This window comes from Diplotaxodon limnothrissa, linkage group LG7, assembly GCF_057381915.1.
Source record: "Diplotaxodon limnothrissa isolate DT_005_m linkage group LG7, D_limnothrissa_male_GT1.1, whole genome shotgun sequence".
Lineage (NCBI taxonomy): Eukaryota > Metazoa > Chordata > Actinopteri > Cichliformes > Cichlidae > Diplotaxodon > Diplotaxodon limnothrissa.
This window is the reverse complement of record NC_140602.1, coordinates 7786894-7805292: the sequence shown is the minus strand read 5'-3', so window position 1 is coordinate 7805292 and position 18399 is coordinate 7786894. Positions and strand designations below refer to the sequence as shown.

Here is an 18399-nt window from a genome sequence, read left to right as displayed (position 1 = left end):
GTAACTACCAGAGGTTTCCTTACTACGGTTCGGGGCCGCGGATCTGGCGTGGTAACACCTGTATCTGATTCAGGAATCACTCATCTTTGGAAAAGAGAGTTTATTACAGAGAAATGGCTCTTTCCAAAATAAAAGCTATACTATACGCTTCTTTTGGGCTATATTCTTAGCAGCATATTGTAGCGGGTCAGGGCTGTTCGGGGTTCTGTTTGTACAGTTATGTTTTGTTTATGTTGCCATAGTGACGGGTGACGCCCTCTCGCTGCGACGGTGTGTCCTTCCGGGGTCAGAGGGCGCTCTGTGTGGTGGTGGTGGTGTTGTTGTTGTTGTTGCTGTGCTGTTGCCGCGCTGAGCAGTGTTCTTCTGCAGATGTCAATAAACGGCTGTGCTCCCTGGCTAGCTCACGGGAAGCAAGACCAAACGATACCTCCGTCTCCTCCTTGTCTGAGCTCGCCACAATATTAAACATATCAGGTCCCCATAAGGAGAATCATGTGCTAATGGCGGTCTAAATGACTCGGGTAAAGTTTGTAGCATGCATGCTTGTTGTTTTTGTCTGCTTCCGCTTGTCTTTGCACTAGGATGATGTCGGCGTAAACGTGCAGTCATATTCGTTGTGTTCCCACTAGTGCTGTCAGCGTTAATCTCGTTGAAATGATGTTAACGCCACAACATGGCAAATCTCCGTTAACGAGCTACCCCTGCGTGGGGCTAGACGGCCAACACGTTAACGAGCTAACTGTGCTAACACACTAATTCCCACCCATGTAATTGAGCATTGCGTGGCACATCCAACATACTGTTTTACTTTAGTCCACGAGGTGCTTACCTTCAGGGTCATACGTCACATGAAAACCAAAATAATTCCAAACGCCAGATCTGAATGAGGGTGGGGGAGGTTCAATTTGCCATGTTGCAAGGAGAGCTTAACTTCTGTCTCGCTAGCTTGCCCTGCGCTCTTCCTTCTGACGATGCTGTCTGTGTTGAACGCTCAGTGGATCTGTGCTCGACAGTGCAGCCTAGGCGGAGTAGTCGAACGCAGATTCACTGAGCGCTCAACACAGACAGCATCGTCAGAAGGAAAGTTGATAAAATAAATTACAAATGTTGTATTGTTCGATACATATGCGTACCGAACCGAAACCACTGTATCAAACGGTTCAATATCGATACGAGTATCGTTGCACCCCTAATATCTATATAATTTACATTTTGATTCTAACCTAATAAATTTCTGTTTACGCAACATTCTGTATTACACAATACAGTGAAATAAATTAACTTTCTTTGTCACAGTCAGTATAAACCATTGTTTCTTTGGGGCGGGCCCAACTGGTGGGATGGGGATAATTTGAAAAGTATTGAGTAAAACTAAACTGAATGAAATAGATTCTTTGCTGATGCTGATACTATTGCACCTCTGGATACCAAAACCAAACACAAATTTCCTTACTTTTTTGTAAGTAAGGATCTCAACATGTTTTGGCCACTTACTAAATTCATTTCATCTTAAGCAGGCCTTTTGCTTTCTATCAGTGTAATACAAGACAGCTGGACTCAACTATCAGCCACAAGGAGGATTTCTCCTTTCACTCCTATTTTATTTCAGTTCCACAGTTACATGTAAAAAATGCATTGGTGTACCCATCATCAAACTACTGTTGTCATTGCAAAGGATTATTTTACATATCTGTGTTTAGGATTGTATATCCAGTAAGACTGACATTTAAAAAAAACACACACAATATAAGCATGACTTAATATTAATTTTATTTTAGTATAAGGATTAGTAAAGAGACACTGTTGGTCCATACTAACTAATATTTTGCAGTATCTAAAAACTGAATCATGGCTTGGTCTGATGCTGCAACGCCTCGGGAATGAGAACGGGCTGGATTATTTTTTAAAACTATAAAAAAGACAAAAGAGCTGTGACAACAAATCGCTGCGTTCTGCATTTTCCTCATGCTGTTTGATCTTCTCTGGGACGGTCTGAGTCAGGAAGACAAAGCGCTCCTTCTTCAGGTGCTGAGCAGTTACCTGCTTTTTTAAACCAATCGCCAGGTATTTTCTTCTGCTTCATACTTTGGCCAGTGGACTAGGTTTTTCCCATCAGGAGATCTGAACAGATATACATTTGTTATTCAGTTATTAAATGTGTGAAATGTACAATAGTTGGACATTCCTACCCTGTGCAAGCAAAGTTCCCAATTAGCTCATCATGATTTTGCTCAACTGTTCCGCATTCTCAGGGCACGGATCTAAAACGATCATGTTGCAAAACATATTTTTCAAACACGGGGAAAACAAAACAAATGCAGTACTGTGTTGAGACAGAGATTTTTACAGAGAATTCTTACTGGCTAATTTTACATGGGTAGTTGTGAAGCAAAGTCCAAAAACCGTAAACATTTCATCTGCATGGTCAGTCCCAACAAAGCTCGGCCTTTTCTGCTGCAGGAATTTGGGAGGATGTTGGTACTCATACAGGTATACAGGAGCACCTGCATCTATACTTAGACGAATGTGTGTGATATTTGTTAATGAATGTATGTAACAGTAAATATCAAGTGTTGGGTTTTAAACAGATTTGTATAATCTTTTATTAAACAAATTAAATTACCTCTGTGAGCATTAGCAGCTTTGATCGCTGGAATGGTGAAAAACAAATCTCCAAGCATCTCAGTGTACCCATCTCTGTTTTTCACACGGTCGTCACCATTTCCAATATATTCATCAGCTATCACATCGCTGATAAATGCTGCTTTAGGCTTAAAGAAATAAGCAACACATCAATCAAAGAAGCTCGAGCAGGTCGGGGACAGTAATATTGTAACATCAAGTGGTGTCTGCCTTACGTCGGGGTAGAAGAAGGAAACCATGTTCAAAAGAAATTCTCGATCTAGTCCTTCTGTCCAGTTTTGGGGAGCAAAAAACTAAAAAAAATACAAAGCCACTATTAAAGTTTCACAATTGCTGGCATAAGTTCTGTTTGTGACCACTGGGCTCTTTATTCACAGGCTTCTACAACACTTACTGATGCAAGCATCCATCCACCTTCATCATTATTGACACCAGTCATGAATGGAACAGCATGGAGTTCATGTTTACGAAACAGCTCATCCACAGGTTTAGTCAGGAAATGTCCATCAACATTTACTTGAAATCTCAAATTTGGATCCCTAAGAGAGTAAAATGTACAAAAGTGAAAGATGTGATAGCATGAACAGAGCTGAGGGAGAAATGGAAATCTTCAAATAAACATTGTAGAAGACATAATAATCATTCTCTATCATGTTTGCACCCATTACCTCACCTGTGTAAAACCCACCATAGTATCAATATCATGGTTTCTCATGCAGTCACTGATCTTCTTTGTGCTTTCAAGGCTGCAGCCAGATGCATTTGCAACTGCCCGAGGTCAGATATAAAATAGAAATGTCAAATATTTGTCAAAACAAATCCATTGCCAGAGTTACCTTATTCTGCAACAAAAATGTTTTTAACACACTCTAAAAAGGAAGAATATTGATAATTAACCTGCGCCATTGGTAGAGGATTATCTGCCACAACTGTATCCACAGCAGCTGTGCCACTCTCAGCAATGGCACGGTGAAACAGCCCATCAGACAGTGGTGACAGGAGCTGGTGATTCAAGTAACATATCAAATATTAATTTTTGTTCTAGAGTGAAAAGGTTTATATAAAGTTCCTCTAACTGTAGATTCTTACCAGAAGAGACACGCTCACTCCACCAGCAGACTCTCCAAATATAGTAACTAATCCTGGGTCTCCTCCAAAGTTGTGAATGTGCTGCTGGATCCACTTGAGAGCTTCAACCTGGTCCAGCAGGCCAAAGTTCCCTGAAATGTGCTCATCTCCAGCGCTGATAGATCAAAATGCATTTTTTTGACTGAAACATCTTTTTATAAGACACTTTTATTTATGTCTTTAAAGCAGATGACCTTTTATACCAGACCCCACCCTAATACATGATCACCATCATGCCTCAGTTTGATCGGAGCCTTTTCCTCACAACATGAGGAAAAGCGAGCTGTTGCTGTAATGCCTCCAATATTAAAGACTTATGACAAGATGATATGATATACAGACCGTAGAAAAAGTCTAACATTGAAGTGTGAACATTCTTAGAGTATCTGTGGCCTTATAGCAGTCACAGAAGGAGTCATGAGTCATATCTTGTTAATAATTTTACCTCCTCACTACGTACGACTCTGGATACTGTAGCTCCTGTGAAAACTAAGGCCTCAAATCAGAAGTACTTGACTCTGTGGTATAATTCTCAAACACGTAGCCTAAAGCAGATGACTCGTAAACTGGAGAGGAAATGGCGTGTCACAAATTTAGAAGATCATCATTTATCCTGGAGAAATAGTTTGTTGCTTTATAAGAAAGCCCTCCACAAAGCCAGAACATCTTACTATTCATCACTGATTGAAGAAAATAAGAACAACCCCAGGTTTCTCTTCAGCACTGTAGCCAGGCTGACAAAAAGTCAGAGCTCTATTGAGCCAACCATCCCTTTATCATTAACTAGTAATGACTTCATGAACTTCTTCACAATTAAAATTTTAATCATTAGAGAAAAAATTAACAATAATCATCTCACAGATGTAATATTATCTACAGCTACTTTTAGTAAAATTGATATCCATTTAGACACTGACGCTAAAAAACTAGTTCATGCATTTATTACTTCCAGGCTGGACTACTGTAATTCATTATTATCAGGATGTCCCAAAAACTCCCTGAAAAGCCTTCAGCTAATCCAAAATGCTGCAGCAAGAGTCCTGACAGGGACTAGAAAGAGAGAGCATATTTTTCCTGTATTGGCTTCCCTTCATTGGCTTCCTGTTAAATCCAGAATTCAAAATCCTGCTCCTCACATACAAGGTCTTAAATAATCAGGCCCCATCTTATCTTAATGACCTTGTAGTACCATATCACCCTATTAGAGCACTTTGCTCTTGCACTGCAGGCCTACTTGTTGTTCCTAGAGTATTCAAAGGTAGAATGGGAGGGAAAGCTTTCAGGCCCCTCTTCTGTGGAACCAGCTTCCAGTTTGGATTCAGGAGACAGACACTATCTCTACTTTTAAGATTAGGCTTAAAACTTTCCTTTTTGCTAAAGCATATAGTTAGGGCTGGACCAGGTGACCTTGAGTGTGGCTTTTAAGAAGAAACTATTCTTGAGTCTGTCAGTCTTTGTGCTGATGCACCTTCATTTTTGCGGTGCGGAAATATTTGAGCAAGGTACTGAAATAACTGGACAAAAAATTTAACCCAAATTTGAAATCTGCATGAAAAGAACTACAAATCCCAAATAAAAATACCTGTGATGATTATGACATGTTGACCTGTGTTATTTAAATAAATTCAGTATTAAGGGAAAGTCTCAAACCGCTGCTTTAAAGCTTTATTCATGTTCAGAATGGCATGCAATAGGAAACGTGCTCTTTCACCCGTCAGGGTGCTGTGCTGCTCAGATTACAGACACACACTCTGATTAGAATTTCAGCACCCTTTTTTTTTGGCTTAAATTGGTTTAAAAAATCTAATCTGAAGTGTCATACTTAATACATAATTTATTACTGGGGAAAAATTCCACTTCTCTGCCTTTTTTTTTTTTTTTACAGTAAATGTCCCTTGTTGTATATAATCTCTGCAACACTTGTACCGTGTCCTACTAAAAGAGTTTATCTTCCATCCTCTCCCATGGGTACACCCTGCTTGATTCTTTGCTATCTTTTATCTAAACAATAAATAGGCTATAATGGGAAAGATATCACCTAAACCCCTCAAAATGAGAATAGGTACAAAAAACTCACAACTTTTTGTTCATTCCTCTTTGAGCTACATATCTAAACAGAAAATATAGCTACAATCTGATTAACATTAAGTACATGTGATATTTAATGGTCAGTTTATTATGACTGTCATTGTCATAAAACCACTGAGTGATGATTGTTTGATATCTTTTGATTTAAATAAATAATGCTGTTAGGATCTTTTTCAAAGAGAGACATTGTTCTCATTCTTATTTGCGGTATTATGCATATTATTGTCATAATACCACTGAGTGATGATTTATTACTAGTGCTAGATTTAAACAGATCTTTTTTAAACAAACAAACAAACAATGAAAAACATGCACTATATGTAGGATAAACAAATACAAAGGCGTAAATTTGACATCATTTAAGTGTTGTCACAGCGGTCATTTTCCTAAAAAAAGGTTTTCTCCTACTTACCCTGAAGATCTGCAATAACACAGAGGAATAAAACTGATATCAGAAAAGAGAAAGTCTGCTTTGCATAGAACTTCATGGTCCACTCGACACAACACCACACAGATTCTCAGAAATGTGAGCAAAGAGCCAAGAGACAGAAAGAGTGCTTCATCATATGAGGCTTTCTCCTTTTATCTGTCACATAGAGACAGATAGTGTTTCTTGCAGGATGTGACCCAGTTTTTTATTTATTCATTATATATCAAGACTGCTACAGAGAACCTACCTTATTAGAGTAGCCAAAAGTGACACAATTAATAATTCGGCATTAATACAATAAAAACAACTGTGTTACCTTTAAAAAAAAAAAAAACCAAACATATTTGTTTAAACTCTAAAGGTGGACATTTTAACATCGGGCTCCTCGCGCCTCAGAAAATGATACAGGTTGAAAATATGGTGTTCAATACAAAATAATAATCTATACATATTATCCGGTTTTAAAGTATCCCAATTATATAGTTTTTACGCAAAATACCTTTGTGGACAATACATGGTCTTATAATTTTCATACATGTATAATTATACATGGTTTTAGATGTTTGAATCAATGGCATTCGCTACTTCAATGCAGCCACTAAACTAGCAACACATTTAGCAAACAGGGGAGCAAAAGTTTAATTTCACAAAACCGAAAAAGATTTCACGAGCCAGCCAGGAGTCGAACCTAGAATCTTCTGATCCGTAGTCAGACGCGTTATCCATTGCGCCACTGGCCCGATCTGGTATGAATCATTATCGCGTCACTATTTCAAGAAACACTAAGAAACAGGCCGCGTTGGTTATTCCTGACTTGAAGTTAAAAGATCCTAGCGAGATTTATTTCCAGAAACCAAACATTACGTGTAAGACATTAACCAAAACAACGACACATGATATTTAACTGGAATGCATAAACAGTAAGCGTATGTCCAAATATTTACCGACAAGTAACCCATTTATAAACCTCGTGGTTGCAAACGTGGTTGCCACGGCTGAAGTGATGACTGTTTTCCGCCAAATGTAAGTTTGATCAAACTACTCCTTCCGTTCAGATATGAAACTATATGGAAATTGTGTTATGCTAGCATATTATTCCAAGTTACTGGAAAACTATTTTTTTTTTACATTATACGCATTTTGCCGTACAGGGGAATGTGACCTGGATTATAACGTGATTGAGGGAGTCTGAGTTGAACATGGCAACCACAAAGCAAAACAGGAAGTGTCGTCTGGCGGGAAGTTCGCTTGAAACTTTTTAGAAACACAACAGCGATAAAGTTATAATATTACGGAGTAATTTACCTTCAACTAATTTAAACAGGATGCCCAGGATTAAATGCAACTAGATAATCGATAAGTAGAAGTAAAATAAAAATAATAACGTTCATAAACTTACTGAGATTTACGAGATAGATTTCTAGCTTATTCTACAGTTGCTAGCCACTTGTGTCAATCTGTGGGTGGACAATGAAAGCAGAAATGGATAAAATTGTCTCACTGTCAGATGAAGAAAATATCCCCGAACTACAGAAATACCTTTCAACCCTGACCGATGACCAGGTAAGTTATTTTACAAACTAAGGGCGACACATTTGGAATTCCAAAGTCATGTCTGTTTTACCTATAAAATACTCTTACTATCTATCACACAATGTTTAGCTCACCAACACGATTACCAATAGTGCACTGAAGGGCAAGAAGGTTGGGACCATAATAAAAGGCATATTTAAAGGTTTGTACACATTCATTCTTGTAAGTGAAACATCGCAAGATAGCTAAGGTAATATAATTCACTCATACACCATGTCAGAATCATTTAACATATATGCATAACTTCTGCTTGATGATAAGGTATGTAATAAATGTATAGTTTGTGCTTGTTGTTTAGGTTCTCCACCCAGCTCCACTGCTGGGGCAAATCGTAGACTTCTCCTGTATCAGCACTGCATCCCTCTGTGTGAGTCTGGGGATCTTCAGACTGAGGTGGCAGCAGATATCATTGGGTTGCTTATGCTGGAGGTATTTATGTTATACAGAAGTTATTATAGATTTGATGTACGCTATATCCAAATATGTTGATTTCATGTAACTGGTTGATTAAATCAAATAAGTGTGTTTTGGAACTACGCTTTTGGGTCTACTTGATTTTTGTGCTTGTAACAGGTTTTTTTTGTCCTGATCTGACTTGCAATCCTATCATTTATAACTACTTGAATTAGATAAGTAGAAATATATTGTGACACTTTCTTTTTTTCATATGAATGAGAATGATTGTTTTAATCTAATACACAGACTCATACACTATCCGGGCCATCTCTTGCAACACTGGGGTCTCTTTTTGTTGATGCCATCAAAGTGGGGAAAATGAGCAGTGGGAAATCTCTGGAACTGTTTCCTACAGTTCTTACTGCACTTGCAGCATGTGAAGCCTTGTCTTATGGCAAAGGTACTTTGTGATCAACATTGTTGTCTAACCTAATATCACATATGTCACAATCTATAAGGTCTAAAACACAATTTTTTATTATAACTTTAGGGGAACTCAGTGGTGAGGAGTATAAGAAGCAGCTGATTAACAGCCTCTGCTCGAGCAGGTGAAGACATGTCGCATTTGATATATATAGTGATATGCTAATATATATTGTAGTATTTTGGCAGTATTTTATTATTTAGATGCCTTCATGCCTAATTTATTAGAAATTACATGGTCATGTAATGAAAGGGATTATGATGAAGTACCTCAGTGCCAACGTCTTATGTTCTGTTTTAGTCCAATTACCAGTTTGTGATGTAGAGATGAAATGATTTGCAGATGACTGAAAAATATTTTTATTTACATTACATGGTCTTTTTCATGCAGATGGGATCCACAGTGTGTCATCCACTTGACAACCATGTTTAGGTAGGACTTTGTTATTTTAAGTTCATTGCATGCTTTAACATATTTCTGTTTCCATCATAATAGAATTTATTTCAATATTGGTGTATTTTACATTTTTTTAGTTCCTTTTAAAATGTTTTACTGTGTCTGCCTCATTTTAGGGATGTGCCTTTGTCATCAGAGGAGTTGCAGTTTGTGGTGGAGAAAGTATTGAGGATGTTCAACAAACTAGATCTGCAGGAGATCCCGCCGCTGGTTTACCAGCTGCTGCTTTTGTCTGCAAAGGTGTGTGACAGTGTGTCTTCAACAACACATTATATTTCTGTTTGTGTTAGTCATCTAAATGCCGGTCTTGTTCTTTGTCTGTTAGGGTTGTAAGAAACAAGTCCTGGACGGAATCGTAGGTTATTTTAAGGAGCAGGACGCTCGCCAAGAAGAGGAGCAGAAACATGGAGAGTGAGTGTTTCATATACTGCAAGTGGGATTTACTATAGTCACAATACATCTTTCTGTAAACTTTCCATTTACTGACTGTCTGTTTTTTTGTTTGTTTGTTTTTTTTAACTTGTACATCCGCTTCTCAGCAGCCTGGATCTAGAGGTTCAGTCTATTCCACAGGACCAGCTAAGGCATGTAGAGGGCACTGCTATCCTCCACATAGTCTTTGCTATAAGACTAGACCATGAGCTTGCAAGGGAATTTCTTAAAGGCTTTAAGGTTATGTATAATATCGCTCATCTGTTTGTTGCTTTAATAGTTTGAGAATTGTTTGTTATATTTGTACGGATAGTCTGTGTCATAGATATTGATTTTCATTTTGGCAGACATCGTATGCAGACTTGTGTCCTTTCAGTGTTGCCCTGTTGCTCTCAGTGGCACGTATCCAGCGTTATGAAGAGCAGGTTAGAAATCTACACTACACACTACTTCCCGTACTCAGTAGAGTCTTAATTCATGTTATCTTTCCTATTCATTTGTGTTAATCATTTCATTTTTGATGATGATGATTTTTTTGGAAGGTATTTGAACTTTTGAAAGGGGCCATCATCAAGAGCTTCAAGGACGAGCAGCTACAACAGGGGTCAAAGTTACTACAGGACCTCCTACCCGGGCACTGCAGTGTGGCTCAGATGATACTGGATACAGTCCAGAACAGGTAAGAAGAGCAAAATGTTGATTTATGTATTCTATTTGATACCTTCAACAGAAAAACTTGATGTGTTTCTTTCTCCATGATTTCTTTCAAAATAAGGTAATGCCCCTCTGTGGCAGCTCGTGGTCTGTGGTGCCGATGCAGGGGAGGGGGACGCACCTGAGCGGCATCTGCAATCACCTCTCTCCAGCATAAAGAGTTTGTTCTGGGTGCTGTCAGTTGTTGTTGGTATGTGTCAGGCTGTGAGCTGCAGAGCTCACAGCCTGCCAAAACCCAGGAGGGGGGCCACGGCAGACCCAGGACCAGAGCTGACAGCCACACAGCGAGAGCAGGCGGCAGTGTCACGCCGCCAACAGGAAGAACTCCAGGACCGGATCGAGCGTGGGGTGCAGGTGATTGAGAATCTTGGATCTGGTCCTGGCTGACACCGCCGCGACCCCCACCAGCATTCCCCGACGGCATGGGAGTGGAGGAGGGCCGGGCTGTTCAGGCTCCCCGGATAAAGGCACTGTAGCAAGCACACGGTGACATGTACATGCTGTTCAGCATACTTTATTCACCACTTTTCTCGCGGTTGCTGTACACACACACACACACACACAGTCAGCTGCAGCTCCGCAGCTCACAGCCCAACACATACCAACAACAACAACTGACAGGACCCAGTACAGACTCTTTATGCCGACGAGGTGTGATTGCGGATGCCCCTCAAGTTTATCCGCCTCCCCTGCAGCGGCACCGCAGACCACACCGCGCTACACCCTCAACAAAAATAAATGACATGGTACAACACAAACAGTATTTGTATTTTAACCTCTCACATGAGGTCTACGTTTCCATCCGTATAGTGTGTTCGGATGGGATCATGTTACCCAAGGGCTAGTGCAGCTGGGCTTCTTCCTGATGGATGCATTTGGACCCAAACCTGGACCATTTGGCAAGACCACAGAAGGCTCTCTAGCTGTAGCCCGAACACCAACTCAACAAGCGTGTAAGCTAGGAGGACAGGTGCTACTCCAGGGCTTTAAGGTAACATTTTTTGTTAAAATTTTATGCTATGAAGTATTGTAAATAAAGGATTTTCAATGTCATGCAAATATTGTGTATTTTATGTCTTTAACAGATGCATGAGCCTATCAGGGGAGAGATATTGGAGCAGGTCTTAAATCGACTAGTCACAAAGACAGCCTCACCTGTCAGTCATTTCTTAGGTAACACAACCTCTAGACAGCAGGGTTAAGTTATAGATGCACAGCAGCATTTTTTGACTTTATAGACTATGTTTTGACAGTTTTTTTTTGTTTGTTTTTTTTTTATTCTTGTGTTTTAATGTTTTTTTTTCTTCTTCAGACCTTTTCTCTGATATTGTGGTCTCTGCCCCAATGATCCTTCTGGAGTCATCCTCTAAGGTGACAGAGACGTTTGACCACTTGTCATACCTGCCTTTGGCCACCGTTCAAGGTCTACTCAAAGCTGTCCAGGTACCTAAACAGGCCAACAGATACACATAAATGCTCTAGAGGTTTCTATTGTGTAATCGTTGGTTTCTGTTTAATCTTCAGCCCCTGCTCAAGGTCAGCATGTCCTTAAAAGATGCTTTAATTTTAGTTCTTCGCAAGGCCATGTTTTCCAGGTTTGTGTTACTTTATTCTTAACACAGCTTTAAAGTGCAATTAAAGAAGGGTGGCTTATACTAACCAACCCCCTTACTTGACTCTACTAGCCAACTGGATGGTCGGAAGTCTGCAGTTACAGGCTTCTTGTTGCTTCTGAAGAACTTCAAAGTGTTGGGCAGCTTGGCCTCGAGTCAGTGTAGCCAGGCAATCTCCTCCAGTCAGGTACAGTTGCAGTAAAACTCTGTATACTTTACATACTTGATTCTAGAAAGTGTGCTAGAAACACTCTGCAGGTGTGGAACCGTCTAATTTTTTGGTTTGTCTTTCTGTTACAATTCATAGATCCAAGTGGATGTTCACTCGCGATACAACTCAGCTGCCAATGAAGCATTCTGCTTGGAGATCCTCAGCAGTCTGCGTCGCTGCCTCAGCCAGCAGGCTGATGTGCGCCTCATGCTCTATGAGGTCAGAAGCATTTTTTTAATGTCATGTCTTATTATGTTTATCAGTGTGAAGAAAGGGCTAGAGACGTGAACCTGGGATAGTTAGTGGATACATTTTACAAAGGGTGTTGAATATGAAGCTGGCAGGCATAAGAAAAGAGAAATACTACAGAGAAGGTTCATAGATGTAGTGAAGGAGGACATGAAGGGGGACGGTGTGAAAGAGGTGGATGCTAAGATGGAGACAGATGATCTGCTGTGGTGATCCCTAAAGGGAAAAACGAATCTGAGTTAACCTCTACTCTTTCGTTATTTATGTGTATAGATATGGTTTAGCTGTAAAAATGTTACTTTCATACTGAAAAAGAAAATTCTTGTGGTTTTTAAGGGTTTTTTTGATGTTCTTCGTCGTAACTCGCAACTTGCAAGCTCCATCATGCAGACCCTTTTGTCACAGGTATGTATATGTATGAGTTAACTGCATGCTGTCTTAGTTATAATGGACTTGATGATGTATCAGAAGCTTGCTTGTCCTTAGCTGAAGCGGTACTACGAGCCTGAACAAGACCTCCTGCCCCCAGTGAAACTGGAACCATGCATCACTGCTCACGGAGACCAAGTCTACCTCCAGGAGCCTCTGGTACTCTTGTGTGCACTGTACCATATTTGCAAGTTGTTTTATTTCGACTGATATGCGAGCTATAAATAGTGTTATGTTTCAGGCCCATCTGCTGAGCTGTACTGTACATTGCTTGATGTGGCTGCAAAACACACGCCAGTCAGCCAACCCCAATGGCGATGACAGTGATGGTGATGAGGAAGAGGAGGAAGGATACCGGTCGGACCTACATGCTATTCTAGAGAGTATGACAAGACGCATGATCAAGTGCGAACTAGAAGACTTTGAACTGGTATGTCTTGAGATCAAGAGCAAGCAGCTTCTTTGTCCTTAGCAGATTTCAGATTATTCTGCTCTTCCTTGCTTTTACGTTGGCTCTGAACCTTGGTCTGTTCCAATATTGCTAAGTCTTATAATGTGTGTATACTGATCAGGACAAGTCGGCTGAGTTTTCAATGGGATCCAGTGTTGGAGTGAAGAATAATATCTATGCTGTGCTGGTGATGGGAGTGTATGAGGTCCTCATGGAGTACAACTTTATCAAAGCCAACTACAGGTAACAAGCACCTGTTTTTGAATTGTGCATTTTGAGAAAGTGTTGTTGTGTTACACAGTTGAATTTATAAACCCACAGCAACTGTTCAGGTCACTACGTTTACTGACTGATACACAGAGCCAGCACTCCCCCTATAGCTGATTTCATTGAAGTAACACAAAAATACTTGGATCTTTACCAAAATAAAAGTTTAACAAAGTTAATCATCCTAATTTAATTATGCATCATACAAAACATATGCCATATTATGCAGCGAGGATTTCTTTTTATAATTTACCATTGTATCTTCCCCCGTTTCTTGCAGTAAAAGGTGCTTTGAGGAGATCATCGAGCTGTTCAGCCGTTACCACAAGCTGTCTGAGATCCTGAAGGAGAAGTCTGGAAAGGGTCGGGTGCCCTCACACAAGACCCCCCGCAGTTTATTCTCAATGGGCATCATATCAACATCAATCACTGTGCTCTTCAGGTAAATGGTTTCTTTAGCGTTGCTTACATGGACTACTACTAGATCTGTGGAATTTAATAAAATCAGTTATTTATAGTTTGCAGCTAATTGTAGGCACTCTGATTGTTTAAATCTATTCATTAAAATGCTAATTAGAAATACTATGCAAACTTGGAAAGTCAAATTCCATGGATAAGAATTAGAAATGGTAAATCAGATCAAATCTTCTTTTGCAGGGATAACACTCAGAGCAGAGAGGAGGCTCTCTCAGTACTTCGTTCAAATGGAGAGTTTGTGCGTTATATACTGAGCGTGGTTGTGCAGAAGATCCAGCAGCTGGATGAAACGGGACACACAGACGGCCCAGATGGACAGAACGCAGACAAGACTTTCCGCTTCCTCTGTGACATGACCAGGTAGAAATCTCTTGGGCTAAATGACAGCACACGATTTGTTTATTATAATACTTATAGGACCAAAAATGAGAATAAACGATCTCTGTCTATGTCTCTTTATAGTGTCCTGATGTGGCGTTACACGAACATCCCCAGCGTGGTTGAGGAGGGGGGAAAGAAGGAGAAGCGCTCCAGTTTGTCTCAGCTGTGTCTGGAGGGTTTGCTCAGGATCTTCACAACCTGCCAACAACGCTACCCAAACAAGATGGCCCAGCTGCTCTCTACCATGGGTTGGACAAGCAGTGAAAAAGCAGTACATTTTGTAGCAACAAAAAATATACAGGAATTAATCATTATGTGTTTCTTTGAAATGATGCAGAAAATGGCACAGAGCAAGATGACGAAGGCGATGTTGTAGAGATGAACTACTTTTACATCCGACAGTTTCAGGTGCTTCTGATTTAACACTAAATAATACAAGAAAACTGTGTTTATTAAGTATGACATGTTTGCTAAAATCCAGTTTTCTTTGCCCGTCAACAGAGGGCGCTGTTCACACAGTTAAGTGGCGGTGAGGAAGACTTTAACAGCAAAGAGGCTCAGCTTCTGATCAGCATCCTAAGCGTACTCTCGCGCCAGCTAAAGCCCTCCTCCCAGCAGGTAAATTTATTTTTAAATGCACTCCACCGAACAAATTAACATACTCCTGTTCTAATTCACTATTATCTAATTAACAGTTTGTTCAGATGATCACGTGGACTGTGAAAATCTGCAAAGAGACCAGTTTTGGTAAGTTATAGTTTACTTAACCTCTGTGTCTATATTAGGTGCATATTAGGTGCCATTTCCTGATGTGTGTGTATGTGTGTGGGGGTTTTCTCTCCCTTTAGAGGATTCTGCCTTCTGTAAGGGGCTGCTCTCTCTCCTCTTCAACCTTCATGTTCTTTATAAGAGTCCTGTAGGCCTACTGCTGGAGCTCTGCCAAGACATCCACAGCGTACTGGGAGATATTGATCAGGTACGAACAATTTTTCTTTGCAGTGTTCAGAGCACAATTTGGCATTAAACTATACTGATACTGTTATTACTGCAACTCATTTAATTATATAAAACTGCACACACAGCTAGAGTTGATCGACAGACTATATTGCCAAAAGTATTCATTCACTCATCCAGATCATTGAATTCAGGTGTTCCAATCACTTCCACGCCCACAGCTGTATGAAATCCAGCACCTAGACATGCAGACTGCTTCTACAAACATTTGTGAGAGAAAGGGTTGCTCTCAGGAGCCACCCGTGCAACAAGTCCAGCTGTGAAATCTCCTTGCCAGCATATATTCAATTGTGAACTGTTACTGGTGTTTTATCAAAAAATGACTGGGATTGGGAAGTAGTTGGCCACGTAAAATCATAGAGCAGCGTCAGCGGATAATGAGGCACATAGTGCGCAGAGGTCGGCAACTTTCTCAACATTGATCACTACGGACCTCCAAACTTCAGATAAGCTCTGGAAGATTTGTAGAGAGCTTCATGGAATGGGTTTCAGTGACCAAACAGCTGCATCCAAGCCTTACATCACCAAGTGCAATGCAAAGCATCATATGTAGTGGTGTAAAGCACGTCACCACTGGAATCTAGAGCAGTGGTGACGTGTTCACTGGAGTGACAAATCAGGCTTCTCCGTCTGGCAATCCATCAGACAAGTCTGGGTTTGGCGGTGGTATGGTGCATGCCAAGACATTTTAGACAGTTTCATCCTCCGAACTTTTTGGGAAAAGTTTGGGGCTGGCCCCTTTCTGTTCCAGCATGACTCCATACCTGTCCATAAAGGCATGGATGAGCCAGTTTGGTGAGAATCTGACTGGCCTTCAGAGTCCTGACCTAAACCCAAGAGAACATCTTTTGAATGAATTGGAGCAGAGATGGCGAGCAGGCCTTCTTGTTCAACATCAGTGTCTGACCTCACAAATCCACTTCTGGAAGAATGCTCAAAATTCTTATAAACATACTCCCAAACCTTCTGAAAGCCTTCTCAGATGAGGTGAAGCTGTTATAGCTGCAAAGCTGGGCCAACATCATTTCAGACATTATGGATTAAGAATGAAATGTCACTCAAGTTCATATGAAAGAATTTAATGATCAAACAAGTTAAACAAGACTATTTTAAATCCAAGTTTCTTTCCCACAGTACACTGATGACTGTAACCTTCATACACCCACATTAAAGTGCATTTGTGAACTGATTTCTTTTGTTTTCCTGTCTCAGGATGTGGAGGTGGAAAAGCAGTCCAATTTTGCCATTGTCAACATGAAAACTGCTTCAACAGCAGCAGTAAGTGTTGGTTTTCTGACTGACTGGCTGTGAGAGTTATGCCTTTGCTTATCCTGCTCACCTTCTTCTTCATGTTAATGTCTTGTCCCAGCTGCTGGTCCTGTCTCAGGTTGACAGAGTGCTTGATGAAGTGGACTGGCTTATTGCCAGGAAGAAAAGTCAGACAGCTTCTGACAAATTGGGCTGTGGTAAGAAGCCTTTCACACTGATGCTCACTTTGATTAATGCTGAGGAGGAAGAGATGCATTTGTCAGCAAGTGGGGCTAAAATGCAAGTGATGCTGTGTTTCATAAATGTGTAGGTGAAGCCACACAGACTGCAGGTCGGCAGGACCCAGTTGAGAAAGCAGTGACGCTGCAGCTTGGGACTCTCTTAACAGCGCTAAGTGAGCTGGTCCAGACGGCCTTGCTGCTGGGCACCTGCACCGTTACACTGTTAAGAGAACTGACCCGCACGTATACCATCCTCACCACGCTGGTCAAATATGTGTGTATTTGTCAACTTGATGTTCTGAGTGAAAATGTCAGGGCAGCTTGCAGAGTGTAACATTACATTATCTTCATTTTACTTTAGTATATCCAGGTGTGTGCCAGCCAGCACGGGTCGCTGCCAGCTCGCTTTGAGAAGCTGGTGAGTCCAAGCTACTGTCACCTAGCTCAAATTTTCCTGTATAGATCTAACGTCATACTAACTCTTTCATATTTGCAGGTCAAACTATCTGGCTCCCACCTAACACCACAGTGCTATTCTTTTATCACATATGCTCAGGTATTAGCATGGTTCAGTTTGTCCAGCTCCGTTGCATTAATGTTTTGTTGTTACAGAAATGACACAAGATGCTTTTTATTCCTCTTAGAGTGGAGACATCAGTGGTGGAGGTGCAGATGACAAAAAGAAAAAGAGAAGGAATGACGTGAACACCGGTGCTTCTGTAAGGCCTCTTGTAAATTTAATGAATGAGGACTGAACAATACAAATTTTTTTTTAGAATAATGAAATATATGCATACAAAGAAATATAAACAAGTCTGTTATGTTTTTCCTCTTGGAAGGCAAAACTTTTGCGTGAGACTAAAGCTATCCCCAACCTGATCTTCAGCATTGAGCAGTATGAGAAGTATCTCATCACACTCTCAAAGAAATCAAAGGTTTGTGTAAATATTGAAAAAATATATACATTTTTTTAAAACTCTGCAGGCCTCTGGACACTGTAAAATCTAGCTGCATGTTTTTCCAGGTAAACTTGATGCAGTATATGAAGCTGAGCACTTCGAGAGATTTCCGCATCAATGCCGCTACTCTGGATGCAGCCCTGCAGGAACAGGATGACAGTCAGGTGGTAAGCGCTAGCTCAGCTCCACAGGAGCTTCAATACTGTTCAACATACACAACAGCCTCTTCTCTCCACTTTTACTTTATTATACGAGTCCATAAAACTGACTCCATATCCACACTGTTCCCACGGTTGAAATGTGCATGTAGCTTGATGCTTTGAATGCTCTGAGCTAAAAGTAGATCATTTTTCCCTTCAACACGATCTCTTTGTTTGTTTGTCTTTGTTCTTCCATTGCTCTCAGACCACAGAGTCACAGGACACCACCGAGACACAAGAACCCAAACAGAAGAAGAGGAAACAGTGAGGTCATACTGGGCACCACTGCTACAC

General features: G+C 40.5%; 1 protein-coding gene, 1 non-coding gene and 1 pseudogene across 5 annotated transcripts; 1 reads left to right on the top strand and 2 right to left on the bottom strand.

Annotated features, from left to right (window-relative positions):
- Positions 1 to 1896: 1896 nt before the first annotated feature.
- On the bottom strand, positions 1897 to 7015 carry LOC146627690 (fatty acyl-CoA hydrolase precursor, medium chain-like; annotated as a pseudogene). Its single transcript, XR_014906357.1, has 11 exons — positions 6978 to 7015; positions 6272 to 6280; positions 3733 to 3886; positions 3542 to 3645; positions 3312 to 3416; positions 3038 to 3182; positions 2859 to 2936; positions 2624 to 2771; positions 2361 to 2510; positions 2190 to 2261; positions 1897 to 2121 (listed from the first exon to the last, which is right to left on the bottom strand). The product of XR_014906357.1 is annotated as a fatty acyl-CoA hydrolase precursor, medium chain-like (transcript).
- On the bottom strand, positions 6957 to 7029 carry trnar-acg (transfer RNA arginine (anticodon ACG)). The gene has a single exon. It is a non-coding gene; the product is annotated as a tRNA-Arg (tRNA).
- Positions 7030 to 7759: 730 nt separating this feature from the next.
- On the top strand, positions 7760 to 18397 carry fanci (FA complementation group I). Of its 3 annotated transcripts, none has more exons than XM_085357307.1 (37): positions 7760 to 7852; positions 7952 to 8024; positions 8181 to 8311; positions 8585 to 8738; positions 8829 to 8886; positions 9153 to 9194; positions 9335 to 9458; positions 9544 to 9629; positions 9758 to 9890; positions 9998 to 10075; positions 10193 to 10329; positions 11175 to 11355; positions 11450 to 11537; positions 11677 to 11807; positions 11889 to 11959; positions 12050 to 12164; positions 12285 to 12407; positions 12774 to 12842; positions 12924 to 13025; positions 13108 to 13296; positions 13439 to 13560; positions 13865 to 14026; positions 14242 to 14421; positions 14524 to 14690; positions 14792 to 14850; positions 14944 to 15060; positions 15138 to 15189; positions 15291 to 15418; positions 16669 to 16734; positions 16826 to 16922; positions 17036 to 17220; positions 17308 to 17364; positions 17443 to 17502; positions 17591 to 17665; positions 17786 to 17881; positions 17971 to 18072; positions 18311 to 18397. In XM_085357307.1, the coding sequence occupies exons 1-37, from the start codon at positions 7760 to 7762 to the stop codon at positions 18371 to 18373; spliced, it is 3966 nt and encodes a 1321-aa protein (XP_085213433.1). In that variant the 3' UTR covers positions 18374 to 18397. The 3 variants fall into 3 exon arrangements, with proteins under 3 accessions (XP_085213433.1, XP_085213434.1, XP_085213432.1); XM_085357308.1 differs by having other exon boundaries at positions 14780 to 14850; positions 17971 to 18069; XM_085357306.1 differs by having other exon boundaries at positions 14780 to 14850.
- The last annotated feature ends 2 nt before the right edge of the window (positions 18398 to 18399 follow it).